General features: G+C 48.4%; 1 protein-coding gene across 2 annotated transcripts in view; it reads right to left on the bottom strand.

Moving 5' to 3' along the window:
• Positions 1-23801, bottom strand: part of OSBPL10 (oxysterol binding protein like 10) — a 338082-nt gene that overhangs the window by 198757 nt on the left and 115524 nt on the right. For both annotated transcript variants that reach the window (XM_075547107.1, XM_075547106.1), the window contains exons 2-3: positions 15916-16091; positions 11309-11388 (exon numbers count right to left, since the gene is read on the bottom strand). In XM_075547107.1, the coding sequence (XP_075403222.1) occupies positions 11309-11388; positions 15916-16091 (256 nt within the window). The remainder of the gene's footprint in view (positions 1-11308; positions 11389-15915; positions 16092-23801) is intronic.

The following is a 23801-nucleotide window of genomic DNA, read 5'->3' as shown; positions in this document are numbered from 1 at the left end:
GCAGCGCACAGAGAAGACAACTGCAGAAATGCAAGTGATCTCGACGTAGAACACCCAGGGCTCCGAGAAGACCAGAACCCCTGATAGGAGGGGAAGGAGGCAGGGGAAGACAAGTTCCTCCCAAACCTTTTAACTTTAAAGAAACAAAAGTCTACAGCACCGGAGATCTAACGTGGCGTTGCAAGTTTCTCTTTTTATAAAGTCGTCGCTGAAACTGTGTCAGCAGGTGCCCCACAGAAGTCTCTGCAGTGACGGAAATGTGCTAGCCGAGTGTCAAACATGCACCCGACATGCAGCTACTGAGACTGAGGAGGCGACTTTGATATACTATGCATTCTCAAATAACTCACACTTTGATATTCTATGCACTCTCAAATAACTCACATTTAGCTAGCGTCGTGCGTGGCTAGAGACCGCCGTATCGGGTCAGGGTGATTTTAGAATGAATCAGAACTGACTCGATGGCAGTGACGTGTTCTCTTTTGTTTTCTTCTGTCTTTATTCATTTGTTCTGGTTTTTATTTTTCCTGTTTTAGACACGTGGAACAAAGGCAGTCTAGCATCCCTCCCCACATTTTACTCATCCCACTGTTTTCCATTTCATGACAGGGCTTCACCTCACATACTTGGGGCATACTGTCAGTCCCTGGAGAAGGACACCATGTCTGGTAAAGTGTAGGGGGTGGGGGTGGTGACAAAGAGAAAGGCCCTCAAGGAGATGGATTGACACGCGGCTGAAACGATGGGCTCAGGCACAGGGACAGTGGTAAGGACAGGGCAGGGCCATGCGGTGTCTGGGTCTGCGGGGCATAAGGTCTCCAAGCATCAGAACATACTCGATGGCAGCTAGAGACCACCGCCGCCGCCACCACCACCACTCGAGTGACGCCAAGAAGGTCGGAGCCAATGAGAAAGAAGAGAATTTGGTGACAGAAACAAAGCTGTAAAGTGCATGATAGAGTTTTATAAGACCAATTACTTCTTCGTTGCAAATCTATTTTTTCACTAACACTCAGTGACCCCACCAGCTGGAATGAAAACAGTTCTAGCAGTACACTGACCAACGCGGCCACAAGTTCAAGCCGGAGGACACGGGTTAAAAGGCATCATTATGGATGTCAGATGAATCTTGACTGAAAGCACACAATGTCAGAGACATGTTTACATGTGTTTTATTGACTATGAAAAGGTGTGGGGCTCTGGATCATGTCAAACCATGGATAGTCTTTTTTAAAATTGTTTTATTAGGGGCTCATACCACTCTTATCACAATCCATACATACATCAGTTGTGTAAAGCACATCTGTACATTCACTTCCCTCATCATTCTCAAAACATTTGCTCGCCACTTAAGCCCCTGGTATCAGCTCCTCATTTATCCCCCTCCCTCTCTGCTCCCCACTGCAGTCCCTCATGAACCCTTGATAATTTATCAATTATTTTGTCATATCTCGCTCTTTCCATCGTCTCACTTCACCCAATTCCCTGTTGTCCGTCCCCCAGGGAGATCACATGTAGATCCTTGTAATCGGCTCCCCCTTTCCAAGCCACCCTCCCTCGACCCTCCCAGTATCGCCACTCACACCACTGCTCCTGAAGGGAGCATGCAGTGGTGGCTGTGGGTTGAGGCAGGAACAGGTGGGGAGAACCACCCCTAAGAGTCTGGAGCTTCCCTCTGAGGGGACCGTCAGCCCTGGACTCCCTACACTCCCAGCTCCTATCTACACCAGTGTACAGCCTCTGGTCTAGCCAGACTTGCAAGGTAGAATTGGGATCATGATAATGAAGGGGGCTAAGGGAGGAAGCATTTAGGAACTGGAGGAAAGTTGTATTTTTCATCGTTGCTACATCGCATCCTGACTGGCTCATCTCCTCCCCAAGACCCTTCTGTAAGGGGATGTCCAGTGGCCTACAAATGGACTTTTGAGTTTCCACTCCATACTCCCCACCTCCCCCTCATTCACTATAATATTTTTTTGTTCTGATGGTGCCTGATACCTGATCCCTTCAACACCTCATGATCACACTGGCTGGTGTGCTTCTTCCATGTGGGCTTGGTTGCTTCTGAGCTAGATGGCCGCTTGTTTACCTTCAAGCCTCTAAGACCCCAGATGCTATGTCTTTTGATAGCCGGGCACCATCAGCTTTCTTCACTACATTTGCTTATTCACCCGCTTTGTCTTTAGCAGTTGTGTCTGGAAGGTGAGCATCATAGAATGCCAATTTAATAGATTAAAGTATTCTTCCATTGAGGGAGACTACGGATAGTCTTACAGCTTTGTTTATATCACCAACTTGTCTATCTTGTACGTATATAGCTGTTGTTTTAATATTTACTAAATCTTTATTATTTCCATTTTTATTTTGATGAAGTTTATTAATCCTTTTTGGGGTTATCCTATAATTTATTTCTTCAAGTTTAAACTCATCTGCTCTATTTAAAAATTGACTTGGCTTTCTCTCCACTTGGAAATTTGATAGCTGTATCTCTTTTATAATTGTCTTCATTACAAATGATTCTCTCTGTTTTCCTGTGTTCAGATGGATGGGTTTGGATATTTGATATCTGGTGTCCATTTGAGACTTGAAAGGATTAAGGTTAAGGGGTGGAGTCTAGTCTGTCAATTGGATCATAGCCAATGAGGCCTCTGTGTGGGCCTGGCCTTCTCCTGAGAATTCTGGGAACTCCTGTATTTCCTCCTTGGAGTTGGGAGACATTCACTCTTGGATCATTCTTTAGGAGAGTCTCTACTGATTAGCCTTACTCCTTGTGAGACATCTCTGAAGAGAAGCCACATGGACCTACGCTGATGTAACCCTGGGTGCTGGAGCAGCTGTGTGGAGACCCCTGCCAGTGCTGAGATGCTTACAACACCACTGGATTCACAAGACTTCCCACCCAATGGCCTGTCATATTCCTGTTTATAGATCAGTATTGGATATATGGGCTAATATGAGACTTAGGGACTTGATCTGGACTGGGCTGAGATGTTTTCTCAATATTCAATTACGCTTGTCTATAAACCTCTTTCTTGTACACACACAGAGAGAGACACACAAAGAAGACTATTTGTTGCTGGGTTAAGATTACCACCAAAATTCTTTGGGTTGTTTTGTCCTAGACTTTTTTTTTTAATTGACAGTTTTGTTTTTGTTTTTTTAAATAAATCGTTTGATTGGGGGTTCTTACACCGCCAAAATCCTTAAAGTTCAGAGTGGCTAACAGTACTGCATGGTGCTCTTCCAGGAAATAACACTGGGTGTTAACAGTGTATACATTTTGTTTGCATTTCGGTGACACCGGTGGCCTGGGGGAAGGGAAGGAACTGACTAGATGCTGCCCCAAGTCCCATAGTTTCCGGTTCTAAAAGGCCACTGGTCAGTCCCAGCATGCTGGTGACCCTGGCTGTTGGGCTGAGACGCCTCCCAAACGAGAAGCCGGAGCCCTTTGGCTCCCACCCCAAATGCAGCAGCAGGACAAGACGGCTTCTAGGTTTTTGCCACCAACACACTAGAACTGCTTGGTGGACAGACTCGTTCAATAGTTTCAAATCTTCTCACTCTTCCTACAATGCTATGGGGTTGACATACCACTCCCCCCTCCCACCCCCCCACACACATCCGCAGTAGGATTTCTACAGACATAATCTACATGTCACCCCTAACACTCCAGATAAAGTCTCTGAATGGCCCCAAGCAGGGCTCTCTGCACACTTGGGTCAACGAAGATTACCAGGGGGTGGGGCCACCAGCTTGGCCTTCTTGATCAAACCCACCCATGTACACATAACCAGACAGGTGGGAATGGTGGCCAAGGGACTGCCCATAGAGACCGTGGGACCAAAGCCGTCTGCAGAGTATGTCCTGGTGATGCAACAGCTAAGCGCTCAACTGCTAGCCAATAGGTTGGCAGTTCGAACCCACTGATGGCGTCTCAGAAGACAGGCCAGAGGATCCACTCCCAAAATTTCCAGCCTGGAAAACCCTCTCGGGCAGTCCTGCCCGGTCACATAGGGCCACGGAGTCACAAGCAACACACCACCAAAGGACACACTCCCAGGGCAGAGCAGATGCGTACCAACCAGCACCACCCCGTGCCAGGCAAATCCACCACATTCAAGAGCTTGTCTGCTGGATGCTCACTGAATGCTTCACATTGGGCGGGGGCTCCCCGGAGTCGTAGCAAAAGCAGCAGACGCCAAGGCCTCCTTCCCCAGCGTCAGCTGTCACTGGGAGGTAGTGTCAACACAGGCAGGTCCTTAAAGGGGAGAGGAAGTGCTGCCCCATCAACTCTGGGGGCGGTCGAGACAGCCACTACAGAGACGACACTGCTGACACACCATACAGCCTCACACCAATTAATATGCAGCGCCCCTGCTCCAGGGCGGAAAAAGAACGATGGGGGGGGGGGGGGGGGAATGCTCGTGATTTGGCAGCTTCTGGCATGAATATTTATGATACCTTCCTCAAAACTCAGCAGCTTTCTGCTCACTCAAGACCAAACACATGTGAGGAATCTAAAGTCCTGTATTCGACAATCATATTCTTCCATGACACCATTAGCGTAAGACTTTATCCAATCATTTTAATTTTAATTTGTAATTACCTAGCAAGGCCAAGCCCTCACCATCTACCAATCTGAGCTCACCAGAGTGTCCTCAAAAGCCTTAAGCAGATGCCTCAGGAACTACTGTCTCCCCGACAGAATGTGGTTGCTGGCGTTTGCTCCCAAGGTCAAGTGTAGGTGTCAGACAGGGAACCTAGCCCAGTGCGGTCAATGCAAGGATGGTAGCCTGTCTTGGGCTCTGTGAGCCCCAAGGACAGGTGAGGGCTCAGGGAAGGGATGCTTGGGAAGTGAGGCTGTCTACACTGACTGCATGCAAAATGAACCAGTGTTACAGCGAGAACTTCCATATTGTCAACTACTTCAAATGCAGCAAACATCTCTACTTCCTTACTACCCCACACACCACGGATTAAGAAAAAAAGAAAATATTCTAGGCTGTTACGTAGGTGAAATGAGAGTAAAAATGTTCCTTTGGTTCCGCAACTTCCCATCTCACCTAAGTAAGAGCCACCCAAGGAATGAGGGAGGAGAAGTGAGCCAGAAAAAAGGGCAAGGAGTCATCAAGTGACAGCCCAACAGAGACCACAGGAACATCGTCAGCCCAACAGGGCCCAACCGGACACTCAGCGGTTACACGGGAAAAGCCACCCAGCAGGTCTGTGACCCAGACCTAGAGGGAGGTGGCAGAGGGTCTCACAACACCAATGTCTGTGAGGGGCTTCAAAAAGTCCTTGGAAAACTCCATGCGCCCACGGCCTTTTCCGAAGCGCCCTCGTGGACGCAAACAGGAGGAGGATGACCGGCTGGAGGAAGGTACTCAAATGGTCTCTTCATAGACAGATGGTGAGGCCGAGTGTGGTACCTCAGCAAGAACGCAGAACAAAACAACGCGCTCTCCCCTGGATGCTCAGGACTGCTTGTTGCTAACACTGACATCACCGTGGTGAGAACCGGCATTCTCCGTGCTTTGGCAAGCGTCCTGTCTTGCCCTTTAGTCTCCTAAAGCCAGCCATTGCCTCGGCCCTGAGCCCCCACCTCCCTCCATCCAGAAGAGATACTGGTTGTTCTGACCTGACCTTCAGGCTCTTAGGACATCAGCTGCAGATCCTGGGGCCTGCCAGGTGGCCTGCAGGTTTGGACTGCCCAACCCATGCGACCCGGTGGCCAACAGAGGCCTCCAGATGGGTCAGCCCTGTAAACACATGGGCCAGCAGAGGTCTTCAATCTGTCACCTGAGAGCCATAGATTTGGGACTTGCCAACACGTCCCATGAACCACAGTGGTGTGAACCCCTTCCTCGCAATTGCACGAGCCACGTCCTTGAAGTGAAGATTCTGTATCTTAATGTTCTAGTGGAGTAGAGACATCACAGATGGGCGGCTGTAACCAGTGTTTATTCTCTCCTTGTAGGACACTAGACATGAGAACTCAGGCCTCCTGCTCCTGGTGCGAGCTCTCGAGAAGGTTCGAACCTCCAACTTCTGCTCCGGGTGATCTTCACGTGGGTTGACATGGCTCTTCCCGCACGTCTGCACGCTTACCCTGCTCTTGTGTTATCTTGTAGAAGACCTACTGAAGACCTCTTCCTCACTAGCCCATCTCACTAGCAAAACAAAGTCAAGTATTTCCCAAATGGGGACTATCACCACAGCGACAGAGGTTAAGACTGACAACACGTTACTGGGCGGAGACAAAATCCATTCAAGCCAAATCAAGCTTCCTTGACCTTGTTCCTCTAGAAACCCCAGGGATCTGGCGGTGTCGTGGTTACTTGTAAGATGTGGCTTCCCAGAAAAAAGTTACAGCGTCAGGAATCCATAAAGGCAGTTCTAGCGTGTCCCGTGGGGTCATCATGCGTGGAAAGCCACTAGGCAGCACTGAGTTGGAGTGCCCAGACCAAGACACACTTCCATCATTTTTAAAAATGGTACTGCCATTCTAGAACCTGAGCTCCCAGTGAGTCCACAGTATGCGGACAGGAGCGCGGGTAGGGATGGGCGAGACTGGCCAGAAGGAAGCCACTGAGCCAGTGAGGCATCCTCTGAGCGCCCTGAGTGTGTCCCACCACAGCCACCCTCGTTGTCTGCTACGTGTGTTGTGGACACAGCTGGGCTCAGGTGTTCTAGCTGCAAAGCGGGAGCGGGAGAAGCCCCAGGCATGGCATCAGCCTTGAGACCCTGAGCCTCCGGGGATTTGTTACTTCGTTCTACAAAGGGCTCTTGAATCTCCCACTGAAGCTCATGGACTTTGTGGTCAATCCCTAAATGCTCGGCATTCCTTAAAGAATCAGGGCAGGAATTAGGGAGCACTGCACCGGTTCGCGTTAGGGTCCCTTTCAGCCCCACTGTGCTCTCCGAGCATGGTCATCACGTGGTTCTCACCACCGAGAAACCAACACTTCACCTCCTACCCACCCCGGGCACCTAAAGCGCGTTTAATGAGCACCATTCCCAACTGCGGACGATTCATTCCAGGAGCACCTCATTCTAAATAAAGGGGCTCGAAAGGGTGAAATCCCAAGCTGGTGTCGGGAGAAAGAGGAGACCCGGCGGCACAATGGTTAAAGCCAAAGGTCAGAGGTTCGAACACGCCAACCATTCTGCGGGAGGAAGGTCTTCTGCAGGGAACAACAGTCTTTAGAGTAGGAGGTCAATCTCCTCTGTCCTCCAGGGCCACTGTGAGTCCGAATCAAATCGACAGCAGTAGGTTTGCTTTGCTTCTTTGGTAGGGAGAAGATGCTCTAGAATCCCTGGGGAGGGATCCCCCGGGAGAATGGTGAGGAATGCGGCGGAGGGAGAAAGGTCCGGCTTAGCATGCACTCCTAACCACCAGGGACAGACTGAGCAGCTGTCTGTCCTACAGCGAAGATGACTCCCAAGTTTATATCCATGTTCAATATTAACCTAGGTCCAGTCTGAGGCTTCAGAATGTGTCTGCTGAATAAGGCCTGTTCACAATTTCTTAGTTCCAAATAGATCATAGCTAGGTTGCCAAGAAAAGACTAAAAAATACCATATATCCTCAAGTATAAGCCGACCCGAATATCAGTTGAGGCACCTATTTTTACCACAAAAACTACATTAAAAATGTGCTGGAGAACTCAGCTCATACACGAGTCTATACGGTACTAATAAGATTAGTCCTGGTAGCAATGCATTCAGCCATAGCGAGAACTGAGTGTGACACCAGGCCAGACAGGAGTCCATTCCGTTGTACACAGAGTCCCCGGGAGTCAGAACGGGCTCCACAGCACCTAACAGGCCTGAATGTCCAAGTCAGTATTTGGCTGTTAAACTGAACACTAACTTGATCACTATTTAATAACTGAAGCAAAGATTATATCTGAAAATCAAGTTCTCCTCCCCCGTTTTCTGACCACCAAAGGAGCCTCCTCCGTGGCGTAGTGGCTACACGTTCAGTGGTTAACTACAAGGCCCACAGTTAGAAACCACCAGCTGCTCTGAGGGAGAAAGACGGACCTTCTACTCCCATAACTAGTGACAGTCTCGGAAACCCACAGGGGCCGCTCTACTCCGTCCTATCAGGTCCCGGTGAGTTCGCCTCGACTCAATGGCAGTAACTTTCTCTTTCCCTCTAAGCTGTCCCATCAAAACACCAGAGAGAATACTTCAAAGCTGGTCCCCTGACCTCACTTCCTGCTCCCCAAATAAACATCAGATGAATGATTTATACATAAAATCCTAAACTATAAATCCCTAGAAGATGACTCTTTTCATCATTTTGGAATAGAGAGGACCTTTCTAAATAATACTAAAGCAGAGCCCCAAATGAAAATATTCCCTTAATGTGATTACAAAACACTAGAATAAAAATACAAATGACCTACTATGAGAAAATATTTACCATGTACATGGGCAGGCAAATAACATCTTTCCAATGCATCAAGGTACCACAAATCAAGGAAAAATATGAACAAACAAGGATAAACATTGGCAGTTCCCATGTAACTGTAAAGGGCCACATTTTAAAGCTGTATTCAGCCCCAGTCATGAGGGTAGACCAGGGGCCCTCAAACTGCGGCCCGTGGGCCCCATGAGGCCCGCCGAGGACATTTGTCCAGCCCGCCAGGTGTTTTTGCCCCATTTTGTCTTTTACTTCAAAATAAGGTATGTGCAGTGTGCATAGGAATTTTTTTATAGTTTTTTTTTTAAACTATAGTCCGGCCCTCCAATGGGTCTGAGGGGCATTGAACTGGCCCCGTTTAAAAAGTTTGAGGAGCCCTGGCGAGGACAATATGGAGGTAACATCTTTCACCTCTGCACTGTCACACGCTGACTGCTAGTACTGCTCACAATCAGTGGGAGAGGTTGGCACATCACTTCGCACACAATATGGGCGAGAATACCAAGTAGGGCAGCTTCGACTGGACCACTCAGCAGCAATGCCTGTGGAAGTGGGCGTGGGCATACCCGCAATGGGGAGGATGGCGCGGCCCCAGGCGATATTTCCTTCTAGTCTGTAAGACCAGGCAGAGCTTCATTCTGCTGCACACAGGTTCAGAGCCCACTCAACGGCGTCTAGCAAAACCGAAAACATGGACTATCTCACTCAGTGTCTCACTCACTCACTCTCTCACTCACTGAGTCACTAACTCACTCACTGTCTCATTCATTAACTCACTAACTCACTCACTTTCTCACTAGAAAAAAAAAGAAAGAAAACATGAAATGTAGCAGACACACTGAGCCAGCAAGTCTACCAGTACAAATCCTCCTTGAGGTACAAAAAGCTCTGTGGACCAAAACACGGACCGAAGCGGCAGCAATGAAGTCGCCTGTGTGCCCACCAGTAGAGACCCGTTAAATAAGGCACAGATGCCCACTCCCCGGAAGGACAACTGACCGTCCTAAGGGGAGTGCAGCAGATCGAGATGGAAAGATCTCTAAAACGCGAAGAAAAGCAAACGAGGGCCCATTATAGGATCCCATCCATAGAGACTGTAGCTATAGATACACATGGCCGTATCCACACACATATGCGAATACCAGTACCTACACCCCTACATCTCCGACGGGGTGCTCAAGAAGCGGTTAACAGCAATGACCTCTGCTTTATGTGAATAGGTGAAGATACCCTTTTAATGTGATCCACTTGGGTCTTATAAAAGCAAAAGATATACATTAAAGGGAGGAAGAGGAAGCCTACTCCACCTAGGTCTGGACACTTCGGCAGAGTCCTGCCAATGCTAATCCTGGAAAACAAGGGAGAGCAGAAAGAAGATAAACTTTAGAAGCAGTGCCCCGCCCAGTGCTTACAGCTTTGGGGCAGGTCAAGAAGGGCATCACTAGAGAACTACCACCCTAAGCAAGCCAAAGGAAAGGGGACAATCTAGCACCAGCCAACCGGCCGGCCAGCCAGCCACAGAATAACCACTCTGCAGTCACGAAACCATCCTGGGCTGCACTCAGACACAACAGGTGGTCTAAGGCGTTTCACACAGCCCCAAGCAAGAAAGTGGGCAAGTATGAAGCATGAAATCATTAGCACGTGAGAGTCTTTCTACCAGAGGGAGGATACCCAAACAAAAAGCCAGGAAAAGGATGGAGGCCAGACAGGAGCTTCACTCCAAAGTGCGTCTGTCGGTAAGCCAGACAGGTGTGTAGTGTTCTTATTTAGCCTTATCTTAGTGCGAGAACAGGCTCGGCGGAGCCTCTTCGACTAACAGAAAAGCCATGCATGAAGCAAGTGAAGGTGACGGAGATGAAGGATTTGCTGTGAATAGAAATCATTTCCCAAAATAAACTCACCGCTATCGAGTTGACTGCAACCCTACAGCACAGGGTGGACGCGCCCTGTGGGTTTCCAAAACAAACCTTTTTGGATTTTAAATCATTTTATTGGGGGCGCTGACAACTCTCCTCACAAGCCATACAGACCTCCGTTGTGTCAAGCACATTTCCAAAACAAACTCTTGGAGTAGAAAGCCTCGTCTTTCTCCCATGAAGCAGCCAGTGGTTTTGAACGTCTGACCTCGTGGTTAGTGGCCCAAAGCATAACCCACACCACCATCAAGGACTGATCAGTCTTTCCGGAAAATGAGGACAGACTTACATAGGAGGGAGGAACAGGTGGAAGTCACAGGCGTGAGCTAATGGGATGAAAGGGAACGGCCTCATTCTGAATGTTAGTATTTACTGTGCTGTGCAAATTTTATAACTCCATCTTTCTGAGTGTTAGGAAACCCTGCAGAACAATCCACGAGGAAGGACACTGTCACTCCCACAACATCTGACACAAGAGACCACACCATATCCCGAGGAGAAAATAATTTGTACTTGGACCCAAACTACCCGACACTTACAATGCAGGCATTCCCTGCAGGGCACATAATCAATTTGAGGCCTAGATTTCATTTAATGATCAGTGACAACAATTCTTCAAGAACTGTCACGGACGACGCTGGCATCTAGAAGGAAATCCGATTGAGCTTCAATAGACCGATTACCAGCTGCCGGCATGGACCACATGGACAGCAAGAGCAGTCTTGGTCCATCAGCTGCCAGCTTGCCTCGGCATTCTACCTACAAGAGAACCCAACCCCCTTTGCCTGGATTTCCATGGAAATGTAGCCACTAGGTAGGAATTCCATGAAGGGACATGATTTAGAAGACTCTGTGAAAGACCAATTTCCCCAAAGGAACTCTTTCACGCACCCAGGCTGCGGGGCTAGGCATGTCCTGGGTACTGGAACACCCCAGTTCCCCTGCTGTTGCTACTTACCTTAGAACTCGTTTCCATGTGGTATTTGGCACAAGCCTGAAGCTGAGTCACCCAGTACTGTTTCTCTTTGGCATCGGCAGCTAAAATAGAGAAAGCAATGCTTGTTGAGGAGGTTTCAAAACCCGTCCCATCGATTTCCACATGCCCACCCACGAGGATGGGGGCCCTGGGGAGTGCAGGCCAGGGAGCAGGCAGGGACTCAGCAGTGCAAACCTCAATATCCTCAAGCAGCTTCCCCTTAAACCTAAAAAACCCAAAAAACAAATGACACTACATCTCCCCAGAAAATTCCCCCTTGAACTACATTAAAAATGTATTTGGAAATGCCTGCTCTAAGAACAATTTTACTTTTTATTTTTCTAATCTCCTCTGGACGAAGGGGAGAAAAAATCATTTCTACTCTGCTGAATAGGCAGCCGGGAAGGGGAACGTGATTATTTTTGAATGTCTCTACCTCGGGTGGCCAATATGAGTATCGCAGTGCGCGTTTCCAGGGCCTTTTGTTATTCACCAGCGTTGTACTGTGACGTTATTACCATTTACAAAATAAGCGTTCGGTTGAATTACCATTTTAATATGTGTTCTCAAGGATTCATATCACCATTGGACAGAACAAGATGCCAAATGCTGCCTGAGAGATCCTCAAGTTTCCCCCAAAGAGACATTAAAGTTCAACTCACCAAGCGGTTATCTTCTCCCACCTACACCCCATCTCTCAAATAAGACACCCTACGATTCTCTCCTGGAACTCTGGCCTGGCACACATTGGAGCAAACTCTAGACCACGGATTTAGTGATGAACCGCATACACATCGACTCAGAAAAACGCACAGGCGAACTCTTGGAAGTGATCACCGTTTGCAAAGAGGAGTCTACCGGCTGCGCCTTGAACGCTCAGGTGGAGAAACAGAGCGACAAGCAGGCAGTCTGTCGCTCCATCCCACAGTCCTTCCGGCTGTGCCATGAAGACGGGCTCCTGGTCCAAAGCATTATAGACTCAGACCAGGAGAGGAGAGCTCAACTCTCCAGGAGAAAATGTCGCTGGATTGAGTGTTTGGGGAGGGGGTTGTTTATCCTCTTTTTCTCAAGAAAGTTTAACTGTCTATCTGTGATAGCACTGTCTAAGAATCCAGGCAGGAGAAAGGTCACAGGTGGCGTGTGGCACCACAGCCACGAGGACCACACAGTGGGAGCCCAGGGGGCACAAAGGCCATGAAAACGGAAACGGCCAAAGGCCCAGCTCTGTATCAGTTCAGTCTCGGCCTAGGTTTCCAAATGCACAAACATGCATCTGCGTTGGTTTGTGCTGGTTTTTCAGTTGTTACAACAACAAGAAACTCATCTCTTATGATTATTTCAATGTTTCAGTTTTTTAATATTAAGACTTAGGGAAAATAAAACTAAACCACTTTAGAGCTGTCTCTATCTCAAGACATTTATAATCAACTATTAGCAGGACTCTAATGCTTTCATAATTCTAAAAACAAAACAGTATTGAAACAAAAATAGCAAATGTAGACAGAAACATCCTATAATCTGCCATTTTTAACAACTCACCTATTTCTATATGTTCTTTTGCTTTGTCTGTTTTAAACCACAGTTGGCCCATTTTATTTCTTATATTGTAAATTGTATGTGACTGTCAGGAGCCCTGGTGGTATAGTGTGGTCTATGGGTTGGGCTGCTAACCACAAGGTCAGCAGTTCAAAGCAATCAACTGCTCTGCAGGAGAAAGAGGAGGCTGGCTGCTCCTTTACAGATTTAGTTGCAGAACCTCACAAAGGCACTTCCACTCTGTCCTGTCGGGCCACTCGGAGTCTAGAGGTGACTTGATGGCAGATGTCTGGGACGCATCCACTGCCCCCCTTTCCCCCCACCCCACACTAAGTAGGTAATTCCCAATTTAGTATGTATGCAAATTCCAACAAACTTCAGGTGGATAATTTTAATATTTACTTCTTTTTAAAAACCCAGGGGGGTTTAATCAACCCAGAGAACATCTACTACTGAAAGGCAAAACTGGATGGCTCAATTGTCAAGTCAGCTGGCTTTTGCTTCTGCCCAGATTCGTGTCCTTTTATAAACCACAGGCAGGATTTTTTTAAATATATAAAATAAAGTGCCATTAATTTTTTTCACCTGCTATTGTTTCTGCTGTGCTCTGACAATTTATTAAGCAATAAAGAGTAAAGTGCAGCCCAACACAGTATAAATCTAGCCAGCTGGAAAGTGCGCTGCAGGAATCTCAAAGGAGAACATGATCCTAGCAGATTGTCCTCCAACCTGAAGAACGCTCTTCATTAACTAGATGCGTTCTTCATTGCATTAGGTGTGTAACTCGTGTGTCTAGATCTGACGTGTAGACAGATAAAGTTCATTCCAGCTCTTGGGCAGTAAAGCATGGTGCTGGCTGAGATGGAAATCTAGGTTTTTACACACACACACACACACACACACACACACACACACACTTGGGGGGGGTGGGAAGGGAGAGGGAGAGAGGGAGAGGGAGAGAGGGAGAGGGAGAGAGGGAGAGGGAGAGGGAGAGGGAGAGGGAGAGGGAGAGAACACTCCCTTCAGGCTTTCGCTTCCCCTGGACAGAGGAAACACTAGGTAGGAAAGCAGCATGAATAAGCACCACAAAACGTTAGGCCAGGGGCCCTGGTGGTGTAGCGGTTATGCGCGCTGGGCTGCAATGCACATGGTCAGCAGTTCAAAATCACCAGCAGCTTCTTGGGAGAAAACTGGGCTCTCTACTCCTGTAAATAGTTTCGGAAACCCGCAGGGGGTCACTCTGAGTGACAGTCGATGGCAGCAAGTTTGCTTTGGGTTCATGTTTAGGGAAGGACGCCAGGTGACGTGACACACAAAGTCAGTAGTTCGAAACCAGCAGCTGTTCCGAGAGAGAAAGGCAGGGCTTTCTACTCCCCAGAAGAGGTAGTCTCAGAAACCCACGGGGGCTGTGCTGCCCTGCCCACCAGGGTCGCTAGGAGTCCACATGGCACTCACTCTATGGCAGTGAGTTCTGAGTCATGAGAATGCTTGTTACCAGGAGCTTGGATCAGGGTGCTGTTGGGTAAAACACCAGCCCATCAAAAACTGGGTCAGTGGTTCGAAACCACCAGCTGCTGTATGTTTCTGTCCTTGTAAAGATTTAAAGCCTTTGAAATCCTATATACCGTGGGTAAGATTCAGAATCAGCTCAAAGGCGGTGGGTTTGATTTGTGGTTCTTTCCCCTTTTTCTACTTAATACAGATCCCCAATGCATACTGCTACCTTTTCCTCAGACCTTCAATGACATTGAGCGTGCTACTGTGCATGTACATTTAGATTTTTGTGCATCCAAATTCTTTTGTTTTATGTTATTGGAAAACAGCAGCATCACGGCCAAGCAACTGAAACAGAGTCCAGGGAAGCTGTCTAGTGCCGCCATCATCCTGCCACCACCACGCCTGGCATTTCGGAACACTTCTGTGGTGGATCTGCCACCATGTCAACTCTAATTCATGTCAACTCCAGTTCCTGGTAGCCCCATGTGTGTCAGAGTAGAACTGTGCTCCAGAGAATTTTCAATGACTGAATTTTCTGACCACCAGCCCCTTCTTCCAAAGCACCTCTGGGTGAACTTGAACTGCCCACCTGTTGGTTAGCAGCCGAGTACGTTAGCTATTTGCACTGCCCAGGGATGTGTGTTAGAGTGAAATGTGAGGCTCCCTTAAGAGGCTTGGTCACTGCGGAGGAAGCCGAGCACACCTCTGCTTAAGAAACCAAGAGAATGGGAGGCAGCCTGCAGAGGAAAATTAACTCAGCCTGAGTTGGTTGGCCTTAATACCACAGTTAACTGAATGCAATACGAGGAGGGCTTCGATGTGTTCAGGGCGCCCTGGTGGCATAGTGGTTATGAGTTGGGCAGTGACCCACAAGGTCAGCAGTTCGAAACCACCAGCCACTTCACAGGAGAAGGATGGGCTCTCTCTACTCCTATTAACAGTTACAGTCTTGGAAACTGCCCTGTCCTATAGGGTCACTATGAGTCAGTATCGACTCAACAGCATTGAGTTCTAGGTCGATGTGTCAGGGGAACATGGAGCTAAGAAAGACAATGGAATTGGTCCCGCAATCTTTTTGAAGCCCCTTGTATACTAAAAACAATTCTAGAGCAAATGCGGCCCTTTACTAAGAGATGGTGCCAGGGAGAGAGACAATGACCATTACACATTACACGTTCTCATGTCCTCATAGCTTAGCCCCCCAACATAATGCAGTGAAAAGACAAACTATAAATCCAAAGAAAATTCATACTAATAGAAATTCTTCAAAAGATTGCAAAGCCCAGCCGTTTTGAAATCTCTTGCCCTTTCTGTCTTTAATCCTAATGCGCAAATTAATAAGGACAAGCAATTCCTACTGTCAACCCCCTGACCCCACCCTGGGGGAAGAGGGGTACCTTTCTGTTCCCATGGAGGACTCTCCAACACAATGAAATGTTGAGGGCGGTTACCATCCCCCGCCCACCCCTGGACCTCCACACCCAGCCATCACCAGGGAAGCTCAGAATGTCACCCAGGACTCCAGTCTGGAAGTCACCAGGAGGAGACCTTCGTACCTCTCAATTTATACATCTCTCCGTTGGCAGAGTACACGACCAACATGTGGGGAGCCTCGTCACTCAGGGACACGATGGCTCCAGCCAACGACAGCGCTCCCCTCGGCTTCTGGTGTTTGCTTTGCTCGTTCACGAAATACTGCAGGATGCCAGCCTCAAAATGCAGCACAAAGTACCTGCGCGGAGAAACAAAAGCACGTCACGCTCCTCGCCCTACTTCCCACACCAAAGCAGCAAGGGCAGCACACAAATACGCAAGACAACCCGACAGCAGGCCCCACGTCCCAGGAGCTGGAAATCAAAAGCCTCCCCGGTGGCTCCAGGGAAGTAGGCCACGAGCCACGAGAGCTGGTCTGAAATAAGAATGGGGTTTGGAACAGGGGGTGGTGCCATTGATGCCCACCGCTTCCCCCAGGTGCCACATTAAGCCCGGAACAGTGAACGAGTGGCAGGTGCATTTTAACACAGCCTCTCATCACACGCTCCACGACCTCGCAGGAACAGCTGGAATTCACCAGGTCTCTCTCTAAGAGAGGTCGTTTCACACTCAGGTGGCACAGGTGCTGTGAGGCAGCTGAACACCTGGCCAGTCTCAGGGCTCCAAACGGCTCTCTGCTCCCAGCGCAGTGTTCTGTCAGATATGCGTGCACACTCCAGCGAATTCTTTAACATCCCCCCCCAAGACAAAGAGGCAAGAATTCCCTCTGTGCTCCAGAGGGGTGAAATGCCACCAAACTCTCCCCTACGTCCAGGTTGGAAAGAGGAGCAAGTCAGATAGACCATTAAACCAAGCTGTGTTACAGTCCCAATCCATCAGCTAAGAAGCAGTCGTCACCGTCTCCCCTGCTCCCATGTGAACCAGCCATCCAAAGCTGCCAGTCCATGGCAGCCTTTTGAAAGGCCTCCTGCAGTCTGGTCTTACCTCCGGTACCGACAGCATGGTCAGAGGAGCTGTCTCATCAAGTAGCTCAGATGTCCAACATGAGTTCACACAAGGTACACACTGGCCGGAAGTCAACCGCCACACTCACTGCCAACTCATGGCGACCCTATAGGACAGGGTGCAAGCGCCTCGGTGAGTTCCCCAGACTAACTCTTTATGGGAGCAGAAAGCCCCATCGTTCTCAAGGAGTGTCTGATGGTTTCGAACTACTGACCTGGCAGTTCGTAGCCCAACTCAATCCCTCGACCACCAGGACTGCCAAGACGACCACAGGACGACTAAAAATAAAGGCAGGCCCATCTGAGAAATACACACACACGTATACACATACAGAATGCCATTCCCTCTGACTAGCTAACAGTGATCCATGACAAAGCAAACAAACTTCGCAGTTGCCAGTCAGTGAAGCTAAACACCTGGCCACGACGGCGGGCTCACAGAGGCTCTCTAACCTGTTCAATGATTCCGAAGCGCACAGAGCAATACTCGACATCAGTCAGATCCCGTCATGGGTGGGCCTCCCAGTTACAACATTAGACCGGGCTACCGCGGTGGCTTGCATGCTGCTGCTGCTGGGAGCTAGGCCACTGGGATTGCAGATGCCAGCAGGATGACCTAGAGTGACCTGGCTCCCGTGGAGCTTCCAGACTCAGAGAAGACTACAAAGATGGAACCGGCTGTCGATTCTGGAGGAAGTAGTGGCTGCAAACCTCATGCACAGAATTGAAACATGAACAGCTGGACTGAAGACCTACTGCATGGGAATGGGGCATCGCCAGAGAGAGTGGCAGAAGATGGACCCCCACCCCCACACCGGGTCTGAATGCACTCCAAACATGGCCGAGAAAGAGCTGCCTGCTCTGAGTCCAGTCGACTGCCGTGGGTGGCACAGAGCCTTTGAGAGCTTCATTTGTCGATGGGGTACAACTCAAAATGAGAAAAAAACAACCGTAACAATCTAGTACCTGGAGCTTGGAACGTACCAGGCATGAATCTAGGAAAATTGGAAGTTGTCAAAAATGAAATGGAAGGCAGAAAGATGGCTATCATAGGCATTTGAATCAGAAAATCACCAGGACTGACCCAATTAAGAGGAACGGTGTTGTGTTCATGATCAAAGGCTATTTCAAGGTCTATCTTGCAGTACAATGGCATCTGTGGTAGGATTATATCTATATTCAAGGAAAATCAATACACCATTACTCAAATTTATGCACAAACCACCCAGAGTAGTGAGGAAGAAATTAAAGAATTGTACTAACACCTTTAGTCAGAAACTTATCAAACGTGACATCAAAATGCATTTGGGTGACTGGAAGGCAAAAATTGGAAACAGAGGAAGAAACAGTCATCGGGAAATATGGTCTCGGTGACAGAAACGAGGCTGCAGATATCACAGGATTGCACAACAACTTGTTCATCGCAAATACCTTTCCCCAACAGTGAGGATACACGTGGACTTCTCCAGATGGAATACACAGAAATCAAGCTGACTACATCTGTGAGAAGAGAAAATTAAATCCACCAGCAGCAGCTACAAACAAGCCGGGGTCTGACTGCAAAACAAACCATCAATTGCTCGCGTCAGTTCGTGTTGAAACGGAAGAAAATGGAAACCAGTCCACAAGAGCCAGAATACAGCCTGAGCCAATCGCAACTGAATTTCACGAACATTGATGACAGCAGACTTGAGCTGTGGGAGGACATCAAGAGCACCATTCGTGAAGGAAAAGATCATTTTAAAGAGAAGATCAACGTAGACGGCAGAAGAGAATGAACTTCCTCTTAACAGGACAGGAGCAGCTAAGGCAAACGGAGCACATGACGGAGTCGAGGAGTCGAACAGAAAATGCAAAAGGGCAGCTCGAGAAGACAAGGCAAAAGAAAAGAAAACGTGCAAAGCCTAAACCTTAAAAACCACCAAGAACAGGTTCCACCTATCTTAAACTTAAAGCCTCAAGTTGTAATAAAGGCAAAAGATTGAATGATGACGAAATCATCAAAAGAAGATTGAGTCTCTACATCAAAAAGGACTAGTTGACATTCGACCATTTCAGGAGGTGGCAATATGAGCAATGAGTTAAGGCTTATTTTTATTTTTAATCATTTTATTGGGGGCCCGTACAACTCTTATCACCATCCATCCATCCATCGTGTGTCAAGCACATTTGTAGCTCTCATCATTCTCAAAACATTTGCTTTCTACTTGAGCCCTTGGTATCAGCTCATTTTTCCCATCCCTCACCACTCTCCTCTCCTTCATGAACCCTGGATAATTTATAAATTATTTTGTCATATCTTACACTGTCCGAATTCTCCCTCCACCCACCTTTCTGTGGTCCATCCCCAATAGTTAAGGTTTATTGTGCCAACCTGGCCCATAAACACATGTGAGATTAATTGAAGGGCGGAGCGATAAATGGCTCGGTGAGTCTCACCTTTCTAGTTCTCTTGTCTCTTGCTCACTGATGGTTGGACCAATGTGCTGCTGCCTTAGCTAGTTCTCTGCTTCAGCTGGCAAGGCTCACTTCCTGTGAGACATCCCTGAGGAGAAGCCGCATGGACTTACCCCGATGCAGCCCTGGGTGCTGGAGCAGCCTGCCAGCGCTGAGATGCTCACACCACCATTGGATTTAAAGACTTTCTACCCACTCGCCTGTGGTCCTCCTGCAGTCGGCGTCATTCTATTTTGTGAGTTTGAGGACTTTGTAGATCAGTGTCAGACATAAGGGCTAAGTTGCACTTATGGGCTTGGACTGGACAGCTGGGATGCTTTCTGAATGTACACTTAACCTTGATATAAAATTCTCTTTCTATATGATTTTCTGTAGATTTGTTTCCCTAGTTTACCCAGACTCAGACAAGCAAGAACTAATGGTGCTGAAGGAAGAAGTCCAAGCTGCACTGACAGCGTTAGCCAAAAACAAGGGTCCAGGGATTGATGGAATACCAACTGAATTGTTTCAACAAGCTGACGAAATACTGGAAGCAGTCATTTGTCTATGCCAGGTAATTAGGAAGACAGCTACTTGGCCAACTGACTGGAAGAGATCCTATGTCTGCCCTTTGCAAAGAAAGGTGGCCCAATAGACTGTTCAAATGATACCACAATATCACTGCAATCACATGCAAGTAAAACGCTGCTGAGGATCCCCCTGCAGCAGCTGCAGCAGTACACTGGCAAGGAGCTGCCAGTGGTTCGCACAAAAACGTGAAACGTGGGATATCATTGCTAATGGATGGATGGGTCTTGGCTTGAAGCAAAGAATATTAGAAAGATGTTTTGTTCCATTGACTTCACCAACACATTGAACTGTGTGGATCCTAACAATCTATGGCTAACCTTGAGAAAATGGGAATTCCAGATACTTCATTGTGTTATATGGAACCTGTGCGTGGATCAAGTTCTGCAAGGAGAACTAGGGGCGATCTCGTGGTTTAAAAACAAGAGAGGCATGTGTCAGGGTTATATCCTCTCAAGCTTATCTGGTCTGAAAGGGAGGCAATCAGAGAAACTGGGTTATATGAAGAATGTGGCATCAGGATTGGAGGAAAGCTTACCAACAACCTGCGATATGCAGATGACAACCTTGCTTGCGAAGGGCGAGGAGGACTTGAAGCATTTGTTGATGAAGATCCGGAACTGCCGCCTTCAGTATCAATTACAACTCAGGGGAAAGACAAAAGCCTCTCAACTGGACCAATAGGTCACCTCCTGATCAATGGAGAAAAGATTGGCATTGCTAAGGATTTTGTCTCGCTTGGATCCGCAATCACTGCTCATGAGAGCGGCAGTCAAGGGACCAAACGATGCACTGCACGGAGCCAGTCTGCTGCCCAGACCTCTGGAGCGAGCTCTGTGCCAGCCCGTGGCATGGGATTTTCAAATGCCTCGTGTGCATGTGAAAGTCAGACATTAGAGAAGGAAGACGGAAGAGGAACCAAGAGCTTTGAATCGTGGTGCTGAAGGCGACCATTGAAAGTACTATTGACTGCTGAAAGGACAAACCAGTCTCTCTGGAAAGAAGTAAAGCCAGGATACTTCTTAGAGACAAGGGTGGCAAGACTTCTCACATACTTCGGACATTCTGTCAGGAGGAACGAATTCCTGGAGGACATCCTGCTTAAAGCAGAGGGGCAGTGAAGAAGTCCCTCAACGAGATGGAGCGGCACAGCGTCTGCCCCACGGGCTCAAGCACAGGAACAATTTGTGAGGCCGATGCAGGCCGTGCAGGGTTTTGTTCTGTTTGCAGAGGGTCGCTATGGGTCAGCACTGGCTTGAGGGCACCTATCACCACCATGCTGCTTGGGAGGAATCCCCTCTTTGGAAAGTCGGGTTTTCAGCAAGCAAGCACCAGTGGACCCAGACAACGAGGTCGGTTTCCTCGCACCCCCAAATCCAGTGCTCACGCCGTACTAATCATTACATTTTCTAAAGCTATAGGCTTTTCCATTTGTATTTTTCCAAATGGCTACTGAGCTATGAAGGCAGATTCATATCTAATAGTCTCATTAGATAACACTGTCTTGTTCCAAATAATTTCATGTTTCCCTTAGTAAAGAACCAAGAAAATTCGGCAATCTCCCATTTAATTCAATCTCCTAATAAACTAATAGGCAATTTCATCAGTTACCATCATGCTTACTCCAACCCATGGAGACTCCACGCATGTCAAAACTGGACCGTGCTCCCTAAGGTTTCCAATGGAGGGAGTGGGGGTAATGTTTGGAAGCAGGCTGCTAGGATTTTCTTCCGAGGACCTCTCTGGATGGACTTGAACCTCCAGCCTTTGGTTCAGAGCCAAGTGCAGGGTGCACCACCCAGCAACTCTCAGACATTGTGATCCCAGTTAACCAACTATCCATAGACACCAGGAAAGTTGCCCAAGAAATGCCTCTCAGGCTTTGGGGTCTAAACCTACCTAGTTCATCGACATTCAGGCTCCAGGACTGTCCACGCAAGCAATTCCCAACTCTGGGGTCTCACTCCAGCCCTTGAAGGCATGCACTTTCTCCCTGACACCTGTATGTACTTCACTCTCCGATCCTTCCTGCTCTAACAAAGGCTCATGGCTCCCACGTTAATAAAGTTGAAGCAGCGCCCAGTCAAGCAGCAGCGCCCAGTCCTACAGAGCAAGATGCAGTCATCTCATTAGCCTGACTGACCAATTCTTAAGGAGCCTTGGCGGCACTGTAGGCTAAGCATGGGGTTGCAACCGCAGGGCCAGCAGTTCACACCCAGTAATGGCTGGACAGTGGGGGAAGAGTCAAGCTGCTTCCATAGCAGATCTACAGCCTGGAAAAACCTCAAGAAACAGTTCCATTCTGTCCAACATAGGGTGTCTCCCGAGTCCCAACCAACTCAATGGCAATGGGTGGGTCCAGTTCTCTCTCCTTCAAAACTCCAATTCCCTTCCGAAAACTACTGTTAGCTGTGTTCATCATTCCTTGTGGTCTGGCCAGGACTGTCTCGCCCTTTTCCTGCCCTTTTCTTGAGTCACTTCTGTTTCTCACGATTCAAACAAGACCGCTTACAGGCAGTCGATGCCAACACGTCTCAATGCCATGGGCAGCTGAGTAGAACTGTTTTCCATAGATATGAATGACTCGGCTCAGAAGAACACCATTCGCAAGACTTTTCTTCCAAAGGGCCTCCGAGGAGATGAGCCTCCATTTCTGCTGCTGTGCTAATCATCTGCACCACTCAGGGATTTCTCATGACCGGCAGAGGTCAACCAAGACACACAAAATGTGTCACGGAACAGGATATGACAGTGTGGTTCCTGGCCCAGCCATATCAACGTCACACGTGAGCTTGTTTGCGACATATAGTCTTAGGGCCTCCCACCACCGACCTGCTGAATCAGAAATCCCAGGGGAAGGACCCCAGAGGAAGTTTTAGCCAGTCAAAAAATTAGAAGCAGATAGAATGTCAGCCTAGTCTGTACACCACACAGAAGGGAAGGAGGGATGATGGGAGGAGTAGGGGGCGGGGCAGAGGCAGGCATCCAGGTGACAACACAGATCACCTGCAGGGCAATCCCAGAACCATATAACCGACCTGGGCCCCTGCGTCACCCCCTGGACAAGCGTTATCACCAGGGCACACCCACATGAGAATGCTCACAACTAGGAAACCTGGTGAGCCCACACTCAGACTGAGGTCTGCTCTAGTAACTGCCTGCGCTTGACTCATTACAAAACCAAAACAAACAACCTTTTTGTCCCCACCTTCTCCTTGCAATCCGTTCCTACTTCTTACATGAGGCAACAACTATATTCAACGAGAGAACCACCAGGGGAATTTCTCACCAGCCAGCGGTGGAATTATTCAAGTCCTTCCTCCATGGCCTTCTCTTTAGGCCCGATTTCAGCTTGACCTAAATGTCACGGGCGCCAGCTACGCAGCGCACACGGCTCCTGGCAAGTCAGAGCATTAGCAGCAATCGTCCTCGCGAGCTGAGCGATGGAACGCAGTACCCCGTGGTCCCCACGTACACCCCACCCCTCCCCACATGCACAAGCGCGCCATTTCTACAGCAGAAAAGGGGATCACACGAATTAGCTTCAAAGAAAAGACATAAGCAATGTGCCCACAACTGCAATTCATTCATGTGTCCCATGTGGTCGGTTGTAATAGAGCAGTGGTTCTCAACCTTCCTAACGCCGTGACCCTTTCATACAGTTCCTCCTGTTGTGCTGAAACACACCCCCCCCAACCGTAACATTATTTTTGTTGCTACTTCACAACTGTAATTTTACTACTGTTATGAATCGGGCGTCCTCTGTGAAAGGGTCGTTCGACCCCCCACAAAAGGGGCACAACCCACAGGTTGAGAACCACTACTCACTGCCTCCATCCCCTTCTCACCTGGGAACCTGTTGCCTCACCCACTGCCCCAGGCGTGGCTTCCCAAGTGCAGCGTCTTGTCCAAACAGGTAA

Source organism: Tenrec ecaudatus, chromosome 4, assembly GCF_050624435.1.
Source record: "Tenrec ecaudatus isolate mTenEca1 chromosome 4, mTenEca1.hap1, whole genome shotgun sequence".
In the NCBI taxonomy this organism is placed as follows: Eukaryota; Metazoa; Chordata; class Mammalia; order Afrosoricida; family Tenrecidae; genus Tenrec; species Tenrec ecaudatus.
Note: the sequence above shows the minus strand (reverse complement) of the source record. Positions and strands in the feature narration are given on the sequence as shown.